The 19,133-nt window shown below is 44.4% G+C and overlaps 1 protein-coding gene across 6 annotated transcripts in view; it reads right to left on the reverse strand.

Moving 5' to 3' along the window:
- Positions 1-262: 262 nt before the first annotated feature.
- LOC140625202 (protein mono-ADP-ribosyltransferase PARP15-like) overlaps positions 263-19,133 on the reverse strand; it is a 45,135-nt gene continuing 26,264 nt past the window's right edge. For 4 of the 6 annotated variants that reach the window (XM_072812514.1, XM_072812517.1, XM_072812515.1 and 1 more), the window contains 8 exons: positions 17,105-17,254; positions 13,914-13,976; positions 11,307-11,474; positions 8,217-8,423; positions 7,986-8,132; positions 4,144-4,277; positions 1,392-1,566; positions 661-1,084 (listed from right to left, as the gene is read on the reverse strand). In XM_072812514.1, coding sequence (XP_072668615.1) covers positions 795-1,084; positions 1,392-1,566; positions 4,144-4,277; positions 7,986-8,132; positions 8,217-8,423; positions 11,307-11,474; positions 13,914-13,976; positions 17,105-17,254 — 1,334 coding nt within the window. In that variant the 3' untranslated portion in view covers positions 661-794. Of the gene's footprint in view, positions 1,085-1,391; positions 1,567-4,143; positions 4,278-7,985; positions 8,133-8,216; positions 8,424-11,306; positions 11,475-13,913; positions 13,977-17,104; positions 17,255-19,133 lie in introns of all 6 variants that reach the window. The other 2 variants (XM_072812513.1, XM_072812512.1) reach the window with 1 other exon arrangement.

The following is a 19,133-nucleotide window of genomic DNA, read 5'->3' on the forward strand; positions in this document are numbered from 1 at the left end:
AGAGGATCATGTGGAGGGAAAACTGAGGACTCCTGCCAACCAGCAAAAACTTTTTAGCTATTTGAGTGATCCACCTTGGAAGCAGATCTCCCAGCCTCAGTCAAGCCTTCAGAAGACCGCATCCCCTGCCACCACCTTTACTCAACTTCATGAGAGAGACCCTAAATCCGAATGACCAACTAAGCCATGCCTGAATTCCTTACCCACAAAGCCACTCAATTTTGTAGGAATTTGTTATGTAGCATTAGACAGTGACACAACACATTTTTTCCTGATTTATTTCACAACAGATTTGAGGTGATACCTTTTGATTCAGTCATTCAAGCTGAGCTATAGCTAATAAGTATTTCTTCAGGAAGCAAAATTCCCAGCTGTTACAGATGCACAATAGCAGCCTCGTTATTTAACAGTACAGTTGAGCTCAACACAGTTTGATGTCTTAACATGTTCTGTAAGAACAATGACATCTTGGTTTTAAAGTGATTCATCTTATTTCTTCTCTGCTAGAAAAAAGCAATGTGTTTTTTGTTCTCCTACAGATTTGGTGTCTGTAAATAGTTGTAGCTATAATTATGTCATCTACATTTCTTAACTTCTACTCATCAATATGCTGAGAAAAGACGTATGCTACAAATGGCAATAGAGCATCTTCAAAAGGCTGTTTTCAGCATTTTGGGGTCTAACAGATTTTTATCTACTAAACAAGCCAAAGGCAAAGACAAAAACTCTATAAATTGTTCTCATAAATAGACAACTAAATCGTCTCTTTGAGATTGAAAAAAAAACCCTATTTTTTAAGACCTGAAAGTTATGAGATATTCTGGGTAAGCTTGATTATCAGAGAATACCACAAACAGGTTTGGATGTTGTGTATCGTTTGTGACAGAGTCAAACAGATCTGTGGGATTGTGAGGGTTCTTTGATGGAGGGGTAACTAATCCTGCATGTCCCAGTGTGTAGACTCCCGTAAGTACTCGTACAACATAAATATGTTTTCTCCCATTGCTGTCTGGTCTGGAATATATATCATTTGCAGAATATCTGGCATCAACAGCAAAATAGGTTCCTTTTCCATAAGCTGCAGCTGTAAAGAGAAAGATAGAAACCTTCCTAAGAACATAAAATCATCACAGTGTGTAGAACCATGACCAAAACCTGACACAAGTTTTTTTTTTTTTCATGCAGTTCTTGCCCACCAAAGCCACTTGTCATCACTTCCAAAATCTACTCCCTCTAGCCTCAGAAAGTTGCCAACCTCCTTTCTGATGAAGCACAAAGACCCCTACCCTGGCAATGACCAGACAGCTGCCATCTATGGTTCTACACTGCTTGGGTGTGGAGAGCCAACCCCAGAGCTACCTTCTGGTCAACCGGATTGCTTGCTTCCTTACCATTCTTCCCAGCATAACTGCGGTTAAAGCCATGCTGATTGACATACGGCACAGAGTCTGCATCTGTCCCATGGAACAGGACTCTCTCATTATCTCTATAGCCATTCTTGATGTCCATGTGCTTTTTCTTTATCTGGTAGCTCTGCCAGAGGCACACATTCTGTATCCTCTCAATCTGCAAATGACACAAAGCAAAACATTTTGAAAATGACTTTAGAGATCAGTATATTGTGCTTGTTGTGGATTGTAAAATAGCAGTTTGGAGGAGAGGGAGGAGGACTGAAGGAGGAGGAGAAGGAGAAGGAAAAAAATTGCAAATAAACAGCAAATTCCGAGAATAGGTAGTTTTCTGCCTTTAGAAAAAGGCTAGGTTAAGAGTATCTATACTTTGTAATAGTGCTTACTATAGTTTATAAGACAGAAATTATAATTTATATAAAAATATTTACCTATATATGTAAATATTATATGTGTGTGTGTGTGTGTGTGTGTGTTCCCTGGAATCCCTGGAGATTCACTCATATTCAAATTCTTACTCAAGGGACGCCTGGGTGGCTCAGTGGTTGAGCGTCTGCCTTTGGCTCAGGTCGTGATCCCAGGGATCGAGTCCCACATTGGGCTCCCTGCATGGAGCCTGCTTCTCCCTCTGCCTATGTCTCTGCCTCTCTGTGTGTCTCTCATGAATAAATAAATACAATCTTAAAACAAAAAATTGTTACTCAAGGAACACCTAGGTGGTTCCATTGGTTAAGCATGCAACTCTGGATTTTGGCACAATGATCTCATTTTGGCACAGGTTGTAAAATCGAGCCCCATGTCATGCTCCAAACTGGAATGGAGCCTGCTTAAAATTCCCTGTCTCCCTCTCCCTCTGCACCTACCTCCCTTTTTCTGTCTCTCTCTAAAACAAACAAATAAATAAGCAGTGCCTGGATGGCTCAGTCAATTAAGCATCCAACTCTTTTTTATTTTTTTTAAAGATTTATTTATTTATTTTAGAGAGAGAGAGAGCACAAGCAGGAGGGGCAAAGTGAGAGGGAGAGAGCATCTCAAGTGGACTCCATGCTGAGCACAGAGCCAGAGGCAGGCTTAATCTCACAAGCATGAGACCACAACCTGAGCCAAAACCAAGAGTCAAATAGCCACTGACAGATTGTGAGTTCAAGCCCAGTGTTGGGCCCCATGCCGGGCATGAAGCCAACTTTAATAATAATAATAATAATAATAATAATAATTAATAATAATAATAAATTTAAAAAGAAAAAATCTTATTTATTAAAAATAAATACATAAATAAGAAGAACGAAGTGGTTACCTGTAGCAGAAGTTGAGGAGAAGCCGAGACATAAAAGAAGGAGGGAAAGTTGTTTTGAGAGAGATGAAGACCTCAAGCAGAGTGTTGAAATTTTGCAATGGGGAATGCATGAGGGAACTGACTGGAGGAAGCAATAAAGGATTCCAGGCATCTGGAGAGTCCAGCAGAGGCTGGGGGCCATGAATTAATAATGATTTTATCTAGAGGCAGCAGGAAAGAAAGTATATTATGGAATTAATCCAAAAATGAGGTGTTTCAAAATGGTTATACTAGAAGGATAAGAGCCAAGAAAGTTACGGATACTGTAAAACACAACTGAACAAGGAAGGTTCTCGTACTCTCAACAGTGTTGAACATCCATGAAGCATCCCCTCCTTTAAATTCTGTCCTTTCTGCAGGAGTCTCTGTCTTCTGATTCCTTTCTCAGGAAGTAAGCTCACTCAATAGGTATTATGTCCTATGATATGGGAGGAACCGTGCTAGGTACTAGGAATCCAACTGCTACCTTAAGAAGCCCACTGCTCAAGAGTGAGTCAGCCATGTGGAAGCTTATGAAAGCACAATTTCTTAAGTGCTATAATGTGGTTGATTTTTAAAGGACTAGGATGTCGCACCCTGCTCTGATATACCTGGTATGATAATGACCTTCTACTAAACTCCTATACTTTACTGACTAAAATTTTTTATGCAGCATGGTGGACATTGTGGGAATCCCTGAACATCTATTCCACTTCATCTCTGTTGTACAGCAACTGCTGGTTTGGGTGGAGTTGGACTCATGTTTAGTTCTCAGTGGGGAGACTCATAGGGTTTAACCAATCAGGGTCGTCTCATGATAGGATCACAAAATGATGGCATTTGACAGTCCAGGTCGAAGTCAATCAGCATATAGTACTCTCCTGACACAGCCCGGCTGGAGTGGTCCGCTCAACACAAAGCCTGAGACTCTCATCCAGTGGATGTGTTTCTTCCATGGGATGTGAATGGAGGAAGCGGAGACCCCCTGATTGCCACCAGGAGCTACCCTACAATTATGAAGCGAGTCCAGCCTTCAGATGAAGCTGACCCTGTGGATGGCAAAGCCAGAGAAACTAGATCCATGATGTCATCAAGCCAGTGGATCCAACTGTTCCAAAAACCATCCTACTTCTGAACTTTCCATTAATTTCTAATACATTTCTTCCTGTTTAATCAGTTTGAATAGGTTTATTTGTAAATTGTAAGGGAAAGCATCCAGACATATATATGCTACTTTTGGGAATCTCCTTCATTATTGCTAATGAATGAGCCATGAGATTCAAAGTCTATGAAGCTTGAGTAAGTCTAATTAAAATAAATACAGTAAGGCATAAAAGAAGGAAGAGTTGTTATAAAACAGATGGCTTTCATGTTAGCTCTTCGATAGTTAAAAGAAGCGATTTTTTAACACAATTTTACCTTCTCTATTTTGTAGAAGAAACAGGTCTCAGAGAACAAGGCCCTTACGGAATCATATTCTGATTGTCCAGGATGTAGCTCAATCACACAAGACAGCTGCTGATTCATGTTGGTCCAGTGTTCAGGAATATTATCTGGGAAGTCAGCATTTGGTGAAAACACAATATCCATTTCCAGGGACCTCTGAAAATCAAGGCACTTCCTATGCTCTTGCTTCACAGTCATCTAATCTCGGTCTTTGAAAAAAACCAAAAAGCTACACATTTCACAACTGCTTCTTTTGTCATCCTCAATTTGGTAAACAATGACGAAATGAATAGCTCTGATGCTAGTATGACCTATAGTAATGGCCTAGCTAAAATATTTAGGTATACTTAGGTTCACTGTAGCTTGAAATGAGAATTTCCCCAGAAAACTTAATGGAATTAATTCCATTAGAAACTGATGTGTGGGAGTGCCTGGGTGGCTCAATTGGTTGAGCAACTGACTCTTGATTTCAGCTCAGGTCTTGATCTCAGGGTCATAAGTTCAAGTCCCATGACGGGCTCCACAGTGGGTGTGAAGCCTACTTAAAAAAAAAACTGATGTATAAATATGAAAACTGATTTATTGATGTTTTCATGTTTATCAGTTTTATTTAGTGTGGTTCTTTTTTTTTTTTAAGACTTTATTTATTTGGGATCCCTGGGTGGCGCAGCAGTTTGGCGCCTGCCTTTGGTCCAGGGCGTGATCCTGGAGACCTGGGATCAAATCCCATGTCGGGCTCCCGGTGCATGGAGCCTGCTTCTCCCTCTGCCTGTGTCTCTGCCTATCTCTCTCTCTCTCTCTCTCTCTCTGTCTCTCTCTCTCTGTGACTATCATAAGTAAATAAGAAAATTAAAAAAAAATTAAAAAAAAAAGACTTTATTTATTTGAGAGAGAGAGAGAGAGAGAGCATACGAGCAAGGGCAGAGGGAGAAGCAGACTCCTGCTGAGCAGGGAGCCTGAGAGTTGGGCGTCTGGCTCTTGATTTCAGCTGAGGTCACGATCTTGGGGTTGTGTGATCGAGCCCCCTGGCATGCTCTGTGTTCAGTGTAGAGTCTGCTTGAGATTCTCTCTCTGCCCCCTCGTCACCCATACTCTCTTTCTCTTTCTCTCCCTAAAAGAAAATGAATAAATCTTAAAAATAAATAAAGAGGGAGTAAAGCTTAAAGACAATGGTATTTTCTTGAGAGGAACAACTTAAATCACACCCTTAAGCCACACCGAATTGTGCTACTTACTCTGCCTGTGGACAAAAGGTGACCCTTGGCTGGACAATTTAGCAATGAGAAAACCAAGTCCCAGGAAGGCTAAGTATTCACACATCCAACGTTACATGAAAGGCCACTGTCCAAAGAAGGAAAAGAATTGTGCTCTAGTGCCTCACAGCCCAGAGTTTCCTGGGAGGTAACACGAGATGGCAATCTTTCTTCAAGTGTTTACCATGTACCAGGCACTTTCCTGAGTGCTTTTCCTAAAAATCTCTTTTAAAAGATAAATGTCACTCTACTTTCCCATTCCTTTTTTTTTTTTTAAGGATTTTGTTTATTTATTCATGAGAGACACACAGAGAGAGGCAGAGACACAGGTCGAGGGAGAAGCAGGTTCCCTCTGGGGAGCCCAATGTGGGACTCGATCCCAGGATCCCGGGATCACGCCCTGAGCTGAAGGCAGATGCTCAACCACTGAGACACCCAGGTGTCCTTATTTTCCCATTCCTGATGTTCTGGATGAATGCCCTCCTGCACCTCTACTTGTGCACCCTGCCTCAGTTTCCTTTCTACAAGTAGAGGTGGGATGACGCACCACAAATCCTGTCTCTGCCTTCAGTCTTGACCTTCTCTACCTCCACAGTCTGCATGGATAATCAGATCCACACTCAATGGCTTTAACTCCCACCTCCTTACATGGCTCCCAATCTTGTTGCTGGGGTCTGATATTCAATCCATGCTCAGTAAAAGCACTCTGAATCAATGAATAGTTTGGAAAAGCAACTGTGTATCATCGGCTCAAATGAAACTCGGTTCTCTTTTAAGGAAGTCCACATGATAAATTCTTACTAAAATTCAAGTTTATCTCTGCCAACAAATGTCCTTTTATCTAACATTTCATCTGCATTATTACTTTCATCTACTAACAAAGATTATGTAAGGCAGTTTTATTGTTTATTTTTGCCCCAAGTGCCATTGGGTCACTGGTCTGCTCATTTTAGTTATCTTTTGTTTGTCTCCGATGTTTGTTTGTTTATATATATATATTTTTTTTGTTTGTTTGTTTGTTTGTTTGTTTAGAAAGAGAAATGGGAAGGGGAGGGACAGACAGAGGGGGAAGAAGGCAGAGACTTTTAAGCAGACTCCACGCCCAGTGTGAAGCCCTACAAGGGACTCGATCTCACAACCCTGAAATTATGACCTGACCCGAAATCAAGAGTTGAATGCTTAACTGACTGAGCCACCCAGGCACCCCTTCCTATTTTTAAAATTTCATAAGTCATTTTAAATCCTTGGTGTATACACGGAGTAGATGAACCAGTTTAAGTTAATTTTTCACTTTACTTATAATGACTTATTGCTCTTAAATTCAAATAAAATTTTCCTCTACAAAGACCAAAGGGGGAAAAATGTTAATTTATATACCCTGAGGTACTCTAGTAGATATGTATTATTTTTAACTCTCCAGCAGCCTTTTCCCTTTTTCTTTCCTGAATTTCCTTGGATGAACAACTCTTCCCCATTGCTTCAGAGAGTGATCTCCTTCGGTTCAAGGATACAGCACACACACACACACACACAAAATTCCAGTTCCCTAACTGCAATGATGAGCTAAGCTGATTCAATCAGAAGGAATTTCAGCCTTATGTGAACACCTCTGTTCCCAGGCATCATGTTCCTGATGGTAAGTATACGTTGCCCCTGGATATACCCTTTCCTGTTGAACCCACCCTGATACTGCTGGGAGATATGTGCCTGATACTGCTGGCAGCCCTCTTCCACCATGTGAAACCTGAAGATAAAGGCAACACAGCTGAGAAGAGAGTGAGAGATGAAGAAAGCCAGGGTCTAGATTATATAATATGAGTACCTGGATCAAATTGGACCTGAAGCCACATATGCCTAGGACTTTATAGTTATGTGAGTCAACTTCAATTTTTTCTATAAGCCAGTTTAAACTGGATTTTCTATTATTTGCTATTGCAAGAGCATTAACAGATCCAACTATTATCTTCAATTTTCTTTACTGTGTGTGTGTATTCGCGTAGCTCTTATATGTGCTGTGTATGAACACACATTGACAAGAATGGTTGTCAGGAAATAAGTGTAGAGAGAACCAAAATTCCCACTGGCAGGTTCAGACAACAATTTCCAGTTTAGACAGGCTTCTGATGACAGGCACACCTTATCACTAGTAAAACCCATAGTGCTCTATGAGTGAGTGCTCAAAATGGGCAAGAACAGTGATTGCAAAGAGGAGGCTGCTTTTCTAGTTACTTTCACAGCAGTACAGAAGCCACAAAATGGGGGAAAGAGGAGCAGGTCAATATAGACACTTAAAAATAATGCATAACCACACATCGTACAGAGAAGCAACTGGGACTCTGCTTGCTCATGAAGTAGTACAGCAGGATGACTCTGACCACTCCCTTCTTCCATCTGCTTCTATTCCTGGGCTAACTTGTCTAGCGGTGGATAATCAATAAACCAGTATCGGTCAGCCAGTTCACAGCTACGAGGGGCACTGAGGATCGATGCTAATCCATAAGTACATAAAGAGATAACTGGCTAGGATTTTCAAAGCCTATCCCCCTCTTTCTGCATCCTTACTTCTATTCTCTTCTTGTTCCTTCGCAATTCCTGTTTCCCAGGAGTGATTTTGCCTTTCAGAAGAATAATCGGTGGACGGGAGCCTGGGCTGCATAGTTCCTGTACTTCTCCCACATATTATAGGAGGCTGTCTGTTGAATCCTAAAACTGATAAAACAGTGACCATTAATATCTAAACATCTGCCCAGTAATCTGAGCAATAACCACATGATTTTTTAAAGATCATCTTACGTGCACTCTCGAAGCATGTGGATTGAAAGAAAGGTGATGTAGAATTTTCTCTCTTTTTCATGTTGTCATGGAATACATTTAGCAAATCAGATAGAAAGATGACAACTTTAACTTTTTTTAATGATGGGGTGGAGTGTTTCCATGAGAAGTCTACAACAGCACTGATCATGTCATCAGCGACGATGGTTGGGTTTTTTCCAGCACTGCCTGAAAAAGAAAAACTTAAAGCGCTCAAAAGAAGCTTTTGCAGGTATTAGGCAAGTGATGAGATTTGGCAAATGCAGTTTTTGGTGCTGAGAAAGAGGAAAGCAGCCGGTGGCCAGAAGCGGGTCCGGCACTCAGAGCTGGGTCTCCGTGTACGCTGGTTGAACACAAAGTCATAGGACGTCATCCGATGCAACCACTCTGTGGCTGGGATCAATTAAGTCAAACACAACTACTGAATAGCCATGTCTGACCACAGCCAAAAACATGAACACTATCCACACCACAAAAATGGCCCAACCTTCCCCATCCTGGCTAATAGGAGCAATTGCGGCTTCATTCATAATCACAGCATCAGCCATACTCTTCTCCCCTTCCAGGTAAGATGCCCAACCATAGAACCATGTCTGCTTCCTCAAAGTATCCAAGCCAGAGCAAAGCCCCAACTTGCTTGAGACCACCACAAAGCCACCCAGCGCAAGCTCAAATCCATTAATAAGTCCTTAAAGACCTCTTGGTGAGATGCTGCATAGTTCCTCATACCATGTGTTCCTGCTGGTCTTTAACTGAAGGATGCTGGCAGCACAGAGAAAAGAGCATGTGACCTGGTGCAGAAGATCTGGGTTCGTGTCCTGACTCTCCACTGATTAGCTGTGTGATCTTGGGTAAATCATTTGATTCCTCTTATATTAGTTTGCTAGGGATGCCATGACTGTTGGCTCAAGCAACAGAAATTATTTTCTCACAATTCTGGAGACTAGAAGTCTGAGATCCAGGTGTTGGACAGATTGGTTTCTTTTGAGGACTCTCTCTGAGACTTGTATATGGCTGTCTTCTCCCTGTGTCTTCTCATGGCCTTCTCTCTGTACCTACGGATGTTCTAATCTCCTAACTAACAAGGACCCTGGTCATATTGGATTAGAGCCCACTCACTAGGCCTCATTTTAACTTAATTACCTCTTTTTTAAAAAAAGATTTTATTTTTTTCATGTGAAACACAGAGAGAGGCAGAGACATAGGCAGAGGGAGAAGCAGGGAGCCTGATGCGGGACTCAATCCCAGTTCCCCAAGATCACAACCTGAGTGAAAGTCAGATGCTCAACCACTGAGCCACCCAGGTGCCCCTAACCTAATTACCTTTTAAAAGACCCTCTCATTAGATACAGTCACATTCTGAGGTACTGGGGGTTAGGGTTTCAACACTCGATTTTGGCAGGGGAATACAACTCAGCCCACAGTACCTCCAAACTTCAATTTCCTCAGCTATAAAACGGGGGTGATAATAGAAGGTAATAGCTAATAGAGATAAGAATGTGGCAGCTAAGAACATAGTAATTAAGAGCATAATGGCAACCAAAACCACATAACATTAAAAAAAAAAATGTAATGGTTGAAATGTGCAGACCAGGCTGCCTGGGTTTGAATGTTGCTTACTAGCTATATCACCTTGTACTTAAAACCTCGAATTCCTATCTGCAAAATGGGGAAACTAAGAGTCAGGAGCAGGTCTAGATTTTGTAGGGTTTGAAATGTATGCATCTCAGAAAAAGAATACAAAATAAAAATATAAAGTTACATGTAAAAGCAAACATTGATCAAAAAAAATCACAGTTAAGCATAAAATTTGAGATTTTGAAAATCATATTCCCAAATCAAGTTTCCTTAGCTGTGTTCTAAAAATACTTGCAGTCTCTCCAATGCTCAGTGCCAGGAAAAGTCTGAGAAGTCAAAGTGGGAAGAAACAGTGACTCGAACCCACAGTGGTTAAAATATCTTGCTCTTGAAGCTTTACTACACCATATAATCATGTGACGGCATTATTAAGGCCCTCCCAGGCCCTTTTATTTTAATTTTATTTATTTATTCATGAGAGACACAGAGAGAGAGAGGCAGAAACACAGGCAGAGGGAGAAGCAGGCTCCCTGCAGTGAGCCCTACGTGGGACTCGATCCAGGGTCTCCAGGATCACAGGCAGCGCTAAACCGCTGAGCAACGCCCCCCCCCACCCCCCCCACCCCCCCCCCCCCCCGCCTCAAGCTGCCCTCCAGGCCCTTTTAAAAAGCCTGTGCAATTGAGTGTGAATGAATCAGGGAGCGGGTCATTAGTATCACCTTCAAGTAAGAGCAAATTATTGTACACTAGGATAGAGATGAGGAGGAAAGTGTTCCTAGAAACTCGGAGTTGGATTCTGACAGTTTCATGTATTTTTAAAGATTTTTATTTATTTCTTTTTGCCAGAGAGAGAGGGAGAGAGAGGGAGAGAGAGCACGAGCTAGCGTGTGCAGGAGCTGTGGGGAGGGGTGAGGAGTGGTGGGAAGGGCAGAGGGAGAAGCAGACACCACGCTGAGCAGGGAGCTGGATGTGGGATTCGATCCCAGGCCCCTGGGATCACGATCTGAGCTGAAGGCAGGCACGTAACGGCCTGAGCCACCCAGGCGCCCCTAGACGTGAGCTTGTTGCTTAAGCACAGCGACTGCATCCTACTAAGGATTTCATGCCCAGGAACTCGCGGTGGGCCTGGGAAACAGCATTTCCATCTAAGGAATGCACAAATGAGGGGCCAGTGGGAGACGCGGCAGTAAACCCCAGGGGGAGGTCGTGAGGGTTTGGAAACCAGAGGGCAGGCTGAAACGGAGCACGCCCCGAGAGAAATGCAAGAAAACCATGGTATTAAGGGCCAAACGTGGAGAGATACCTGGAGACCATACAGTAAAGAACAGAGATGCCTGACAGAGGCCTGGGCCCCACACAGGGCCCCCAGGGGCTGCTGGGTTGCCTGAGACACATCACTGCCCCTGCCTGCACTCAGCACCGAGGGCCCAGCCGTGAGGCTAAGCCTCAAGGAATCTGGATTATCCAGAAGCTGAGTGGTGAGAGGCTGCAAACCTGTTCCGATGGCTGGAAGGGCAACAGACGTGTACTTCCTCTGCTCACATTCTTCTAGGACAGCGGAGACAGTTTTCCTGACATCATTGTCCCCAAGAACATGAATGATTATCTTGCACATTAAGTAGCCACCTTGTGTAATTATAAACTCTCCGTGAGGCTGTGCAGCTAGAACAGAAGGAAGAAAAGGAAAACACAGCACATTACTCACAGGAAGCAACAAGGCGACCACCGAGAAATGAAAAGAGCGACCCCAGGAAAGCCTGTGATGATTCCTGACCAAGTCCAGCGTCCCTCCATCTCGCTGGCTTCACCCACGGGGACTGTGACAAGGCTCAGTTTCTTTATGAGCAGGATTCTTTATTTATTTTTTATTTTTTTAAAGGTTTCATTTATTTATTCATGAGAGACACAGAGAGAGAGAGAGAGAGAGGCAGAGACCCAGGCAGAGGGAGAAGCAGGCTCCCTGCAGGGAGCCCGATGCAGGACTCGATCCCAGGACCCCTGGGTCACACCCTAGCCTGAAGGCAGGTGCCCAACCGCTGGGCCACCCAGATGTCCCATGACCAGGATTCTCTAACTCAACACCTACACTGATGAATATTCGGGGTGCTACTCAAAAGCACTCTAACCTGCTCTAATTCACCCAATCCTCAAAACAAGGCTAGCAGGCAGGTACTATTTCCTCCACTTCACAGGTTAAACAGAGGCTCAGAGATATAAGGTTAGTAGCAAAGACTGCCTGGGATTTGAACCCAAGCAGTCAGTGTCCAGAGCTCTTACCCCACCCCCCCAAGCTGCTGTCCAGAAGAGCAATTCATATGCTATAGATTAATTTTTCAAGGAGAGAAAAGTGATGCATCCGGTGGTGTGGAGACACGAAAGGGTGAAAACTCCTCCCTCTCTTAGGACGCTCGGAGCTCTCGAGCACATGGAAATGACCAGGGCTTGTTTTAAGGCGCCCAGTAGGCCCCTGAGGAAGGCAGGGCTCCAGCCAACTCAGGAGAGTGGGCCCAGCCACCCACCCTGCCCGGGCCCTCCCTGCCGCCCCCTCCCAGGTAGCGTCACAGGCTTTGGCAGCTTGTCCAACCTCACGTCATTCCCTGCTTCTGCCTTCCAAGGCACGGCCAGCTCTGCAGCCCATAAATTCCAGCGAACGTCCTCATGTTGGTGATCAGAATTACTTCCCCTGATCCCTCTCCAGGAATAGACTGGGGAGACAATGTCTCGATCAGAGGAGAGCCATCAAGATAGGACTTTCCGGCAAAAGCAGGTCAGTTGTTTGTCAAGCATGGGACCTGTGACTTCTTTAAATCACCCTCCTAGCTGACTGTCTGCCGGGCAAGGCAGGAGTCCCGGTTTTGGAGGATAAAGAGTTTACAATCACTCTTACAGGTTCCCTCACTGTGATATAATAAAAAATAAGGATTTGATGTTTGTCCTTGGTTCTGAGCTCAGAGTTCCAAGAACTCTGGAATCTCCTGAGTGATGAGAGTGTCATTCATGAGCGAATGAGATGGTTCTTGAGGGTTGTGGGCTGGATAATTTCGGAATGGATGCTGCTCTCCAGAAGGGCCGCGCCAAGGGTAGAGGATTGGAACTTTGAGCCCCAGCCCCTGGCCTCCGGGTACCTAAACCACAAATCTAATGATTTCATTAATCCCGCCCCCACAATAAAACCTCCATAAAAACTCCTAAATAACTGGATTTGGGAATCTTCAGGTTGGTAAATATACCTAGGTGTTGGGAGGGTGGAGCATCTGGAGAGGGCATGGGGCTTCCATCTCTTCCCCTTTGCATCTCTTCCATGTGGCGGCTCCTGAGGTGTATCCTTCATAATAAACTGGTAAATGTAAGACAAGTGTTTTCCTGATGTTCTAAGAGTCATCCTAGGGTATTGTCAAACCTGAGAAAGGGTTTTGTGAATGACCCAATTTATAGGAGATGGGTCAGTAGTACAGGTGGCCGCTGGGACTTGTGCCTGGCATTTGAAGTGGGACTGGAGCCCTTTAACCTATGGGATCGAGTGTTATTTCTACAGGTAGATAGTGTTAGAAATGAAGAATTGCTGGGTGTCAGAAAACACCTCAGACCCACCAAGGCTCCACATTTACTCGTGTCAGTAGATGAGGTGCTATAGCAAGTAGAACAAGGTTGGGAAAAGTGAAAGATAATTTATACAGCACTTTACAGAGCTTTTCACATTCATTGTCCTGATCGTCAAAACCACCTGTGAGACAGCCTTCCCATACTCCTCCCTTGTTAGTAGAGTCTAGAACTGTCTAACAGATAAGAGAAACAAAGCTCTTGTAGATTAGACGGCATGCCCAGGATCCCTCCTACTCTACTAGAGTAGGATCGACTCTAAGTGGCAGAGCCTGGGCAATTAGGACCCAGGCCTAGTTTCTTTTTAATAGGTGGGAAGGTGGGGGGGAAAAGGACCACCTCCCCATGGCCACAAAGTCACAGCACCCGTATCTGCTCTCCCAGGGAATCAACCTTTTCCCAAAGCGCTCACCACTTTCACCCCCATAGGCCCTGTGAGATAGTATTCTCGGCCCTTCTGATCTGCAATAGGTTGTAGCCGAAAGTAACAGGTGGTCATACCTCGTACAGCGCATTCATTTTCCACAGCCGGTCCAGCACCTTCTAAAACTGCTTTAGATACCCCTAAATAAGACATGTTAAGACATGTTAGTGGTAAAAAACATTAGTTAAAAGTCAATGCATTGGGTAGTCCGGGTGGCTCAGCAGTTTAGCGCCGTCTTCAGCCCAGGGTGTGATCCTGGAGACCCGGGATCGAGTCCCACATCGGGCTCCCTGCATGGAGCCTGCTTCTCCCTCTGCCTGTGTCTCTGCCTCTCTCTCTCTCTGTGTCTCTCATGAATAAATAAATAAATAAATAAATCTTAAAAAAAAAAGTCAATGCATGATTATAGCTTTTATACATTACTTTTGTTCAGCTCATCCCTTTAAGCACAACTCATTGATGCCCCCCACAGAAATGCCCACCTTTTGAAATTAGTTTCAGAAGCAGAATTTAGTGATTCATCAGTCGCATACAACACCCAGTGCTCACTACATCATGTGCCGTCCTTACTGCGCATCACCCAGTTTCCCTCTCCTCCCACCCACCCCCCTCCAGCAAACCCTCAGTTTGCTTCCTGGAGTTCAGTGTCTCTTATGGTTTACCTTCTTCTCAACTTTCTACAGCAACCTTCATTCAGTAGCTGAATAATCAACACTGAGCTGCTGCGTGACGGCACCGCCCAACAGCTGACAGGCCGGTGTCTGCAGCTTTACAGACTCCATTTGTACAGAGATATTTTTGCAGGTATTTGAATTTTTTTCTGCATTCTACCCTGATTACTTTATAAAATGGAAAACCATAAAAATGAAAGTTCTGATATTAATGAGAAGCATGGATCTCAAAACTGAAATAAAATTGAGCATTCTACTTACGTTCTTTGGTTTTGTTTTTTTTTTTTAAGATTTTATTTATTTATTTATTCATGAGAGACACACAGAGGGGCAGAGACACAGGCAGAGGGAGAAGCAGGCTCCATGCAGGGAGCCCGATGCGGAACTCGATCCCGGTACCCCAGGCTCATCTGAGCCAAAGGTAGACGCTCAACCGCTGAGCCACCCGGGCGTCCCAAGTTCTTTGGTTTTAATGTTTTGTTTTTCACAGGTAGACAGACAGTTGGCTGCCTTCCAATCGAGGCTGTAGCTTCACCACTTTGGTCACTGCTGATGCAGCTCAGTGGCGGGGTTGAAGGCACAGACCATGATTCGGGCAGCCTGGCCTAGGGTGGCCCCCGCCGCTCACTGGCTAACACAGGCCTGGTCAGCTCCCCAACTATTACACAGGGGGTAGCACGGTACTTCCCTCACAGGGTTATCTGAACATTAAAAGAGTGGATAAAAGAGGCTTAGCATAGAATCTGGCCCACAGAGGGATTGAATAATTATTAGTTATTTTTTCATTATAAGGATCTATCTGTCCTCTATCATCCATCTACCCACCTGTGTCTCCTTGATTATGTGTGTGCTGTGAATCGTCTCTTTTATTTATTCACTTTTTTTTATAAGGGAGTTAGAAGCCAAATTGTCTCTTTTAAAAAAAAAAATCCCTTTTTGTTTGTTATGATGTCTGACTTTGCAATAATAGAGGTTTTCCTCAAATATCAGATGATCTTCATCGGTCCATCCACATTTTTAATTAATTAATTAATTATTTTTAGTCCATCCACATTTAGAGGGAGTTTGGGAGCACCACGTAAGGGAAGCTCACTGACCAGCAGACTCTATTTATTTTTTATTTTTTATAAATATATTTTGTATTGGTGTTCAATTTGATCAGCAGACTTTAGTGTGAGGTAAGCAGGTGGTAAATACTAGACTTCAGGGCAGTTGGGTTCTCTCCAGCAGGCTCCTCCAATCTCCTGTCTTGGAGGGCATAGGGCCCCTTCTGTTCTGGGAGCTCCACAGGGACGGGGGCTGGGCACTCACTGTTGAGTACAGAAACTGTCCCTGGAACACGGTCTAGCTCCTACCCTCATCTCACCGGGCCTGCTGCTCTAAGTCCAGAATCTCTGCGTGGTTTCTGTACAGAATGAGCCTCCCATCTCTGGCCAGGGAAGAGCAAGGGAAGTTATTAGTGCATTGGATGGATGGAGGACGAAGAAATGGGTATAAGAGCTCCTCCTACAGAACTGCATCTGATTCTACGTTCATCCCTTTACCTGTGCCCTCCCTTCCCAGGTGCCTGCTGCCTCCAACTCTTGCGTCTCTAGGGATTACTGTTCTCGCCTGCTATACGAAGTTTTCACCACTGGCTAGCTGCTTCTCATATTCTAAAAATACACTGCTGCCTCTTGCTCATGATTGGTTTCCCTCCAACTCTCTTTTTCCTTGTGGGTTTATTTATTTCCTTTCCTGTTGCTTTAATGGAATTTTAAAGGCAGGCAGGGACAAATACATATGTTCAATGTACCACATTTTACATAATTGGATGTTCTTTATGTCTGCATTTTAAAGAACTGATACATTGGATGGTAATTCTACATATTTACTTCTACATAGTGAGTTCCACAATATCTTGCAGCTTAGAAAATATTTAAACTTCTATTTATGTTTTATCTTATGCTTTTACTTCAAAATTTAATGCTTTGTAATGAAAAATATATTAACGTAAGAGTATATGTGTGCAAGTTATACACAAATAGACATGTGGGGAGGCATGCCCTAAGGTGCTCCATTGATGGAGGTGGTCAGACATTTCAGAAAAAAATAAAATAAAATAACAAGAAAAAGGGTCTGAATTTCATTTCTGGGTCAGGGTAACATAGGGGACAGTTACAAGAAGTGAGATACGAGTGCCCACTGAGTTCCATAAAAAGGGAAATAAAAACAAAACTTAAGCTTTGTAAATTAGAAGTGTGCAATTTTGACAGTTCAGTGCTAACAAGGGGATGAGGTAACATAGACGAAGCCCGATGCATCGTGCCTTGACATTGCTACACCCCACCTAACCTCACGACCTCATGACTCTGAGAAATCAACATTTGACAGGCAGAGAAACTGAGGCTCAGAAAGGATAAGTGATGGTTCCAAGGCCACACAAAGGTTAAGTGGCGTAGCTGGGATTCAGACCCAGGTCTTTCTGATTCCAGGGCCCGCTTCCATTCTGCAACACTTTGCCTCTAGACCCAGGCAACATTAGCCACGATTTCCCTCCCAGAAATGAGTGAGTCACGCTAATAGTGACAATCACGCGTAGTGCTTAAATAAAATACCTGATTTCAGATTAAATGTCCTTGTGGTTGAGTTTACAATCACGTCTGCCTTTTCTTTGGTAATATCTCCAGTAGCAATCTGGAAAGTAACTGCACCAATTTTCATTTCATATGTCGCGAACCCAGGGCTGGAGACCATCGTGAACATACCTGGAGAGAAAGCAAGCGAAGGAAAGAGGAGCTGGAGAAAGAACGAAAAGAGTGTGCCCCCCTCTCTTCCCAGTCCTCTGGCTTTCTGCCTCCATAAACCAAACAGTGCCATGCCTCCCCGCCTGCCAAGTCGCTGGGTTTCCTTTTTTAAGGAAATTAGAAAATAATGCTTTGTGGCAGGAAGAGTATCCATTTCTCAGTAAAACAGGATGAGGCCAAAACATCTCATTGGACCGTCCGCTCGTCTGCACAGGTTGCTGTGGAGTCCTGGGGAAGGCGTGAGGAAGGACAGAGGGCAAGGCACGCCGGCATCGCTGGGAGACTTCTGTTTCAAGCTTTGTTGAAGTAGGACACGGGACAATGGTAAATATTTAAGATGTACAGCGTGATGTCTTGACTTCCACATGCACTGCGAAATGATTCTCCAGTTGAACTACCAGCACAGCCATCGCCCCCCAGAGTCACCATTTTGTGTGTGGGAGTGTGTGGATGCACACGCACACGGGCCTGGTGGGAACACCCGAGATCGCCTCTCTTAGTGAACTTCAAGAATACGAAACACTCTTATGAACCCCAGCCCCATGTTGTATGCTTGGTCTCCAGACTGGATCCATCTTGTGATGGGAAGTTTGTGCCTCCAGGTGACTCTTTAATTACTATCTTACAGAAACAGAGATGGTCGCAGTGACTAGGTCATTTGTCCAATTTGGGGGGGGAAGATCTATTTTATTTATTTATTTGAGAGAGAGCGAGCGCGTTGGAGCAGGGGGAGGGGCAGAGGGAGAGGATCTCAAGCAGACTCCGCGCTGAGCGTGGAGCCCGACGTGGGGCTCGACCTCACGACTCTGAGATCATGACCTGAGCCGAAATCAAGAGTCAGACGCTCACCTGACTGAGCCACCTGTGCGCCCCTGTCCAACGTTAAATAACAGCTCACTAACTCCAAATATGAGCTTTTCCTGTAGCTTCCCATCTCACTGGGGCAGCAGTAGGAAGGCTGCTCTGAGGAAATCACCCTTACCTGGTGTATAACATTGCTGTCCACTCTACGCTCTGGGGCTTTACAACGCAGCTGTGCTATTTCTACTGATCCCTTAAGCTCCTTCGGCCTCCCTTTCCACATGAAGCAGTGGCAACAGAGCCACGTGCCTAGGAGGCCACTGTATAGATTAAATAATATATATATATGAAAGCAATCGGTGAAGTTTAGTGTCAGCCACATTTCATTTATCTATGTGCATGTGTGTGGGTCTTCAAAGACCTTTTCTGGATAATCCCTTCAGAATGGGAGGACACACACCCAGGAAGCTGTGGTTGGGCTCTGCTCCCAGCTACCCACACCTCCATAGAATGACTCCTGGTGAGACACTGGCTGCCTGTGGTCAGCATGGTGGATGGGCTCCGGCACAGTCACTTCTCCAGGGGCACAGCTTCTTGATCAGATCCATGTGAGCCAACAGCATGTGGAGGCAACAGCAGTGCTTCGGGCCCAGAATGGCCAGGGCATCCCCCTCCATCTACTCGGCCCACAGCAGCCCCAGGTAGGCCTTCTGCTTGTTACAAGGACCTTGCGGCAGGTGAAGCAGTGCAGGGGGACGATGAAGGGGGCCACAGGGCGGTCACTGGTCCCACCCCTGGCCACTGCCTCACTCCTCCATCCTCAGTTATCTTTAATGGCCATTTCTTAGAAACTCTGGCCTTGTTACCAGATTTTGTTCACATCTGGTATGATGCCTGCTGGATGGCTAGTTTGGCCAAGCAGAGCCTCGGTGCCCCTGTTAATCACTATCTTGAAAACGTAGAGATCCTGTCCTGCCTCTTATTCCCACCAAGTGGAATGTGCAGAAGAGCATGTTGGTCAGTGTTCAAGGTCAGGGGC

The sequence above is a fragment of the Canis lupus genome, chromosome 35 (assembly GCF_048164855.1).
Source record: "Canis lupus baileyi chromosome 35, mCanLup2.hap1, whole genome shotgun sequence".
NCBI lineage: Eukaryota > Metazoa > Chordata > Mammalia > Carnivora > Canidae > Canis > Canis lupus.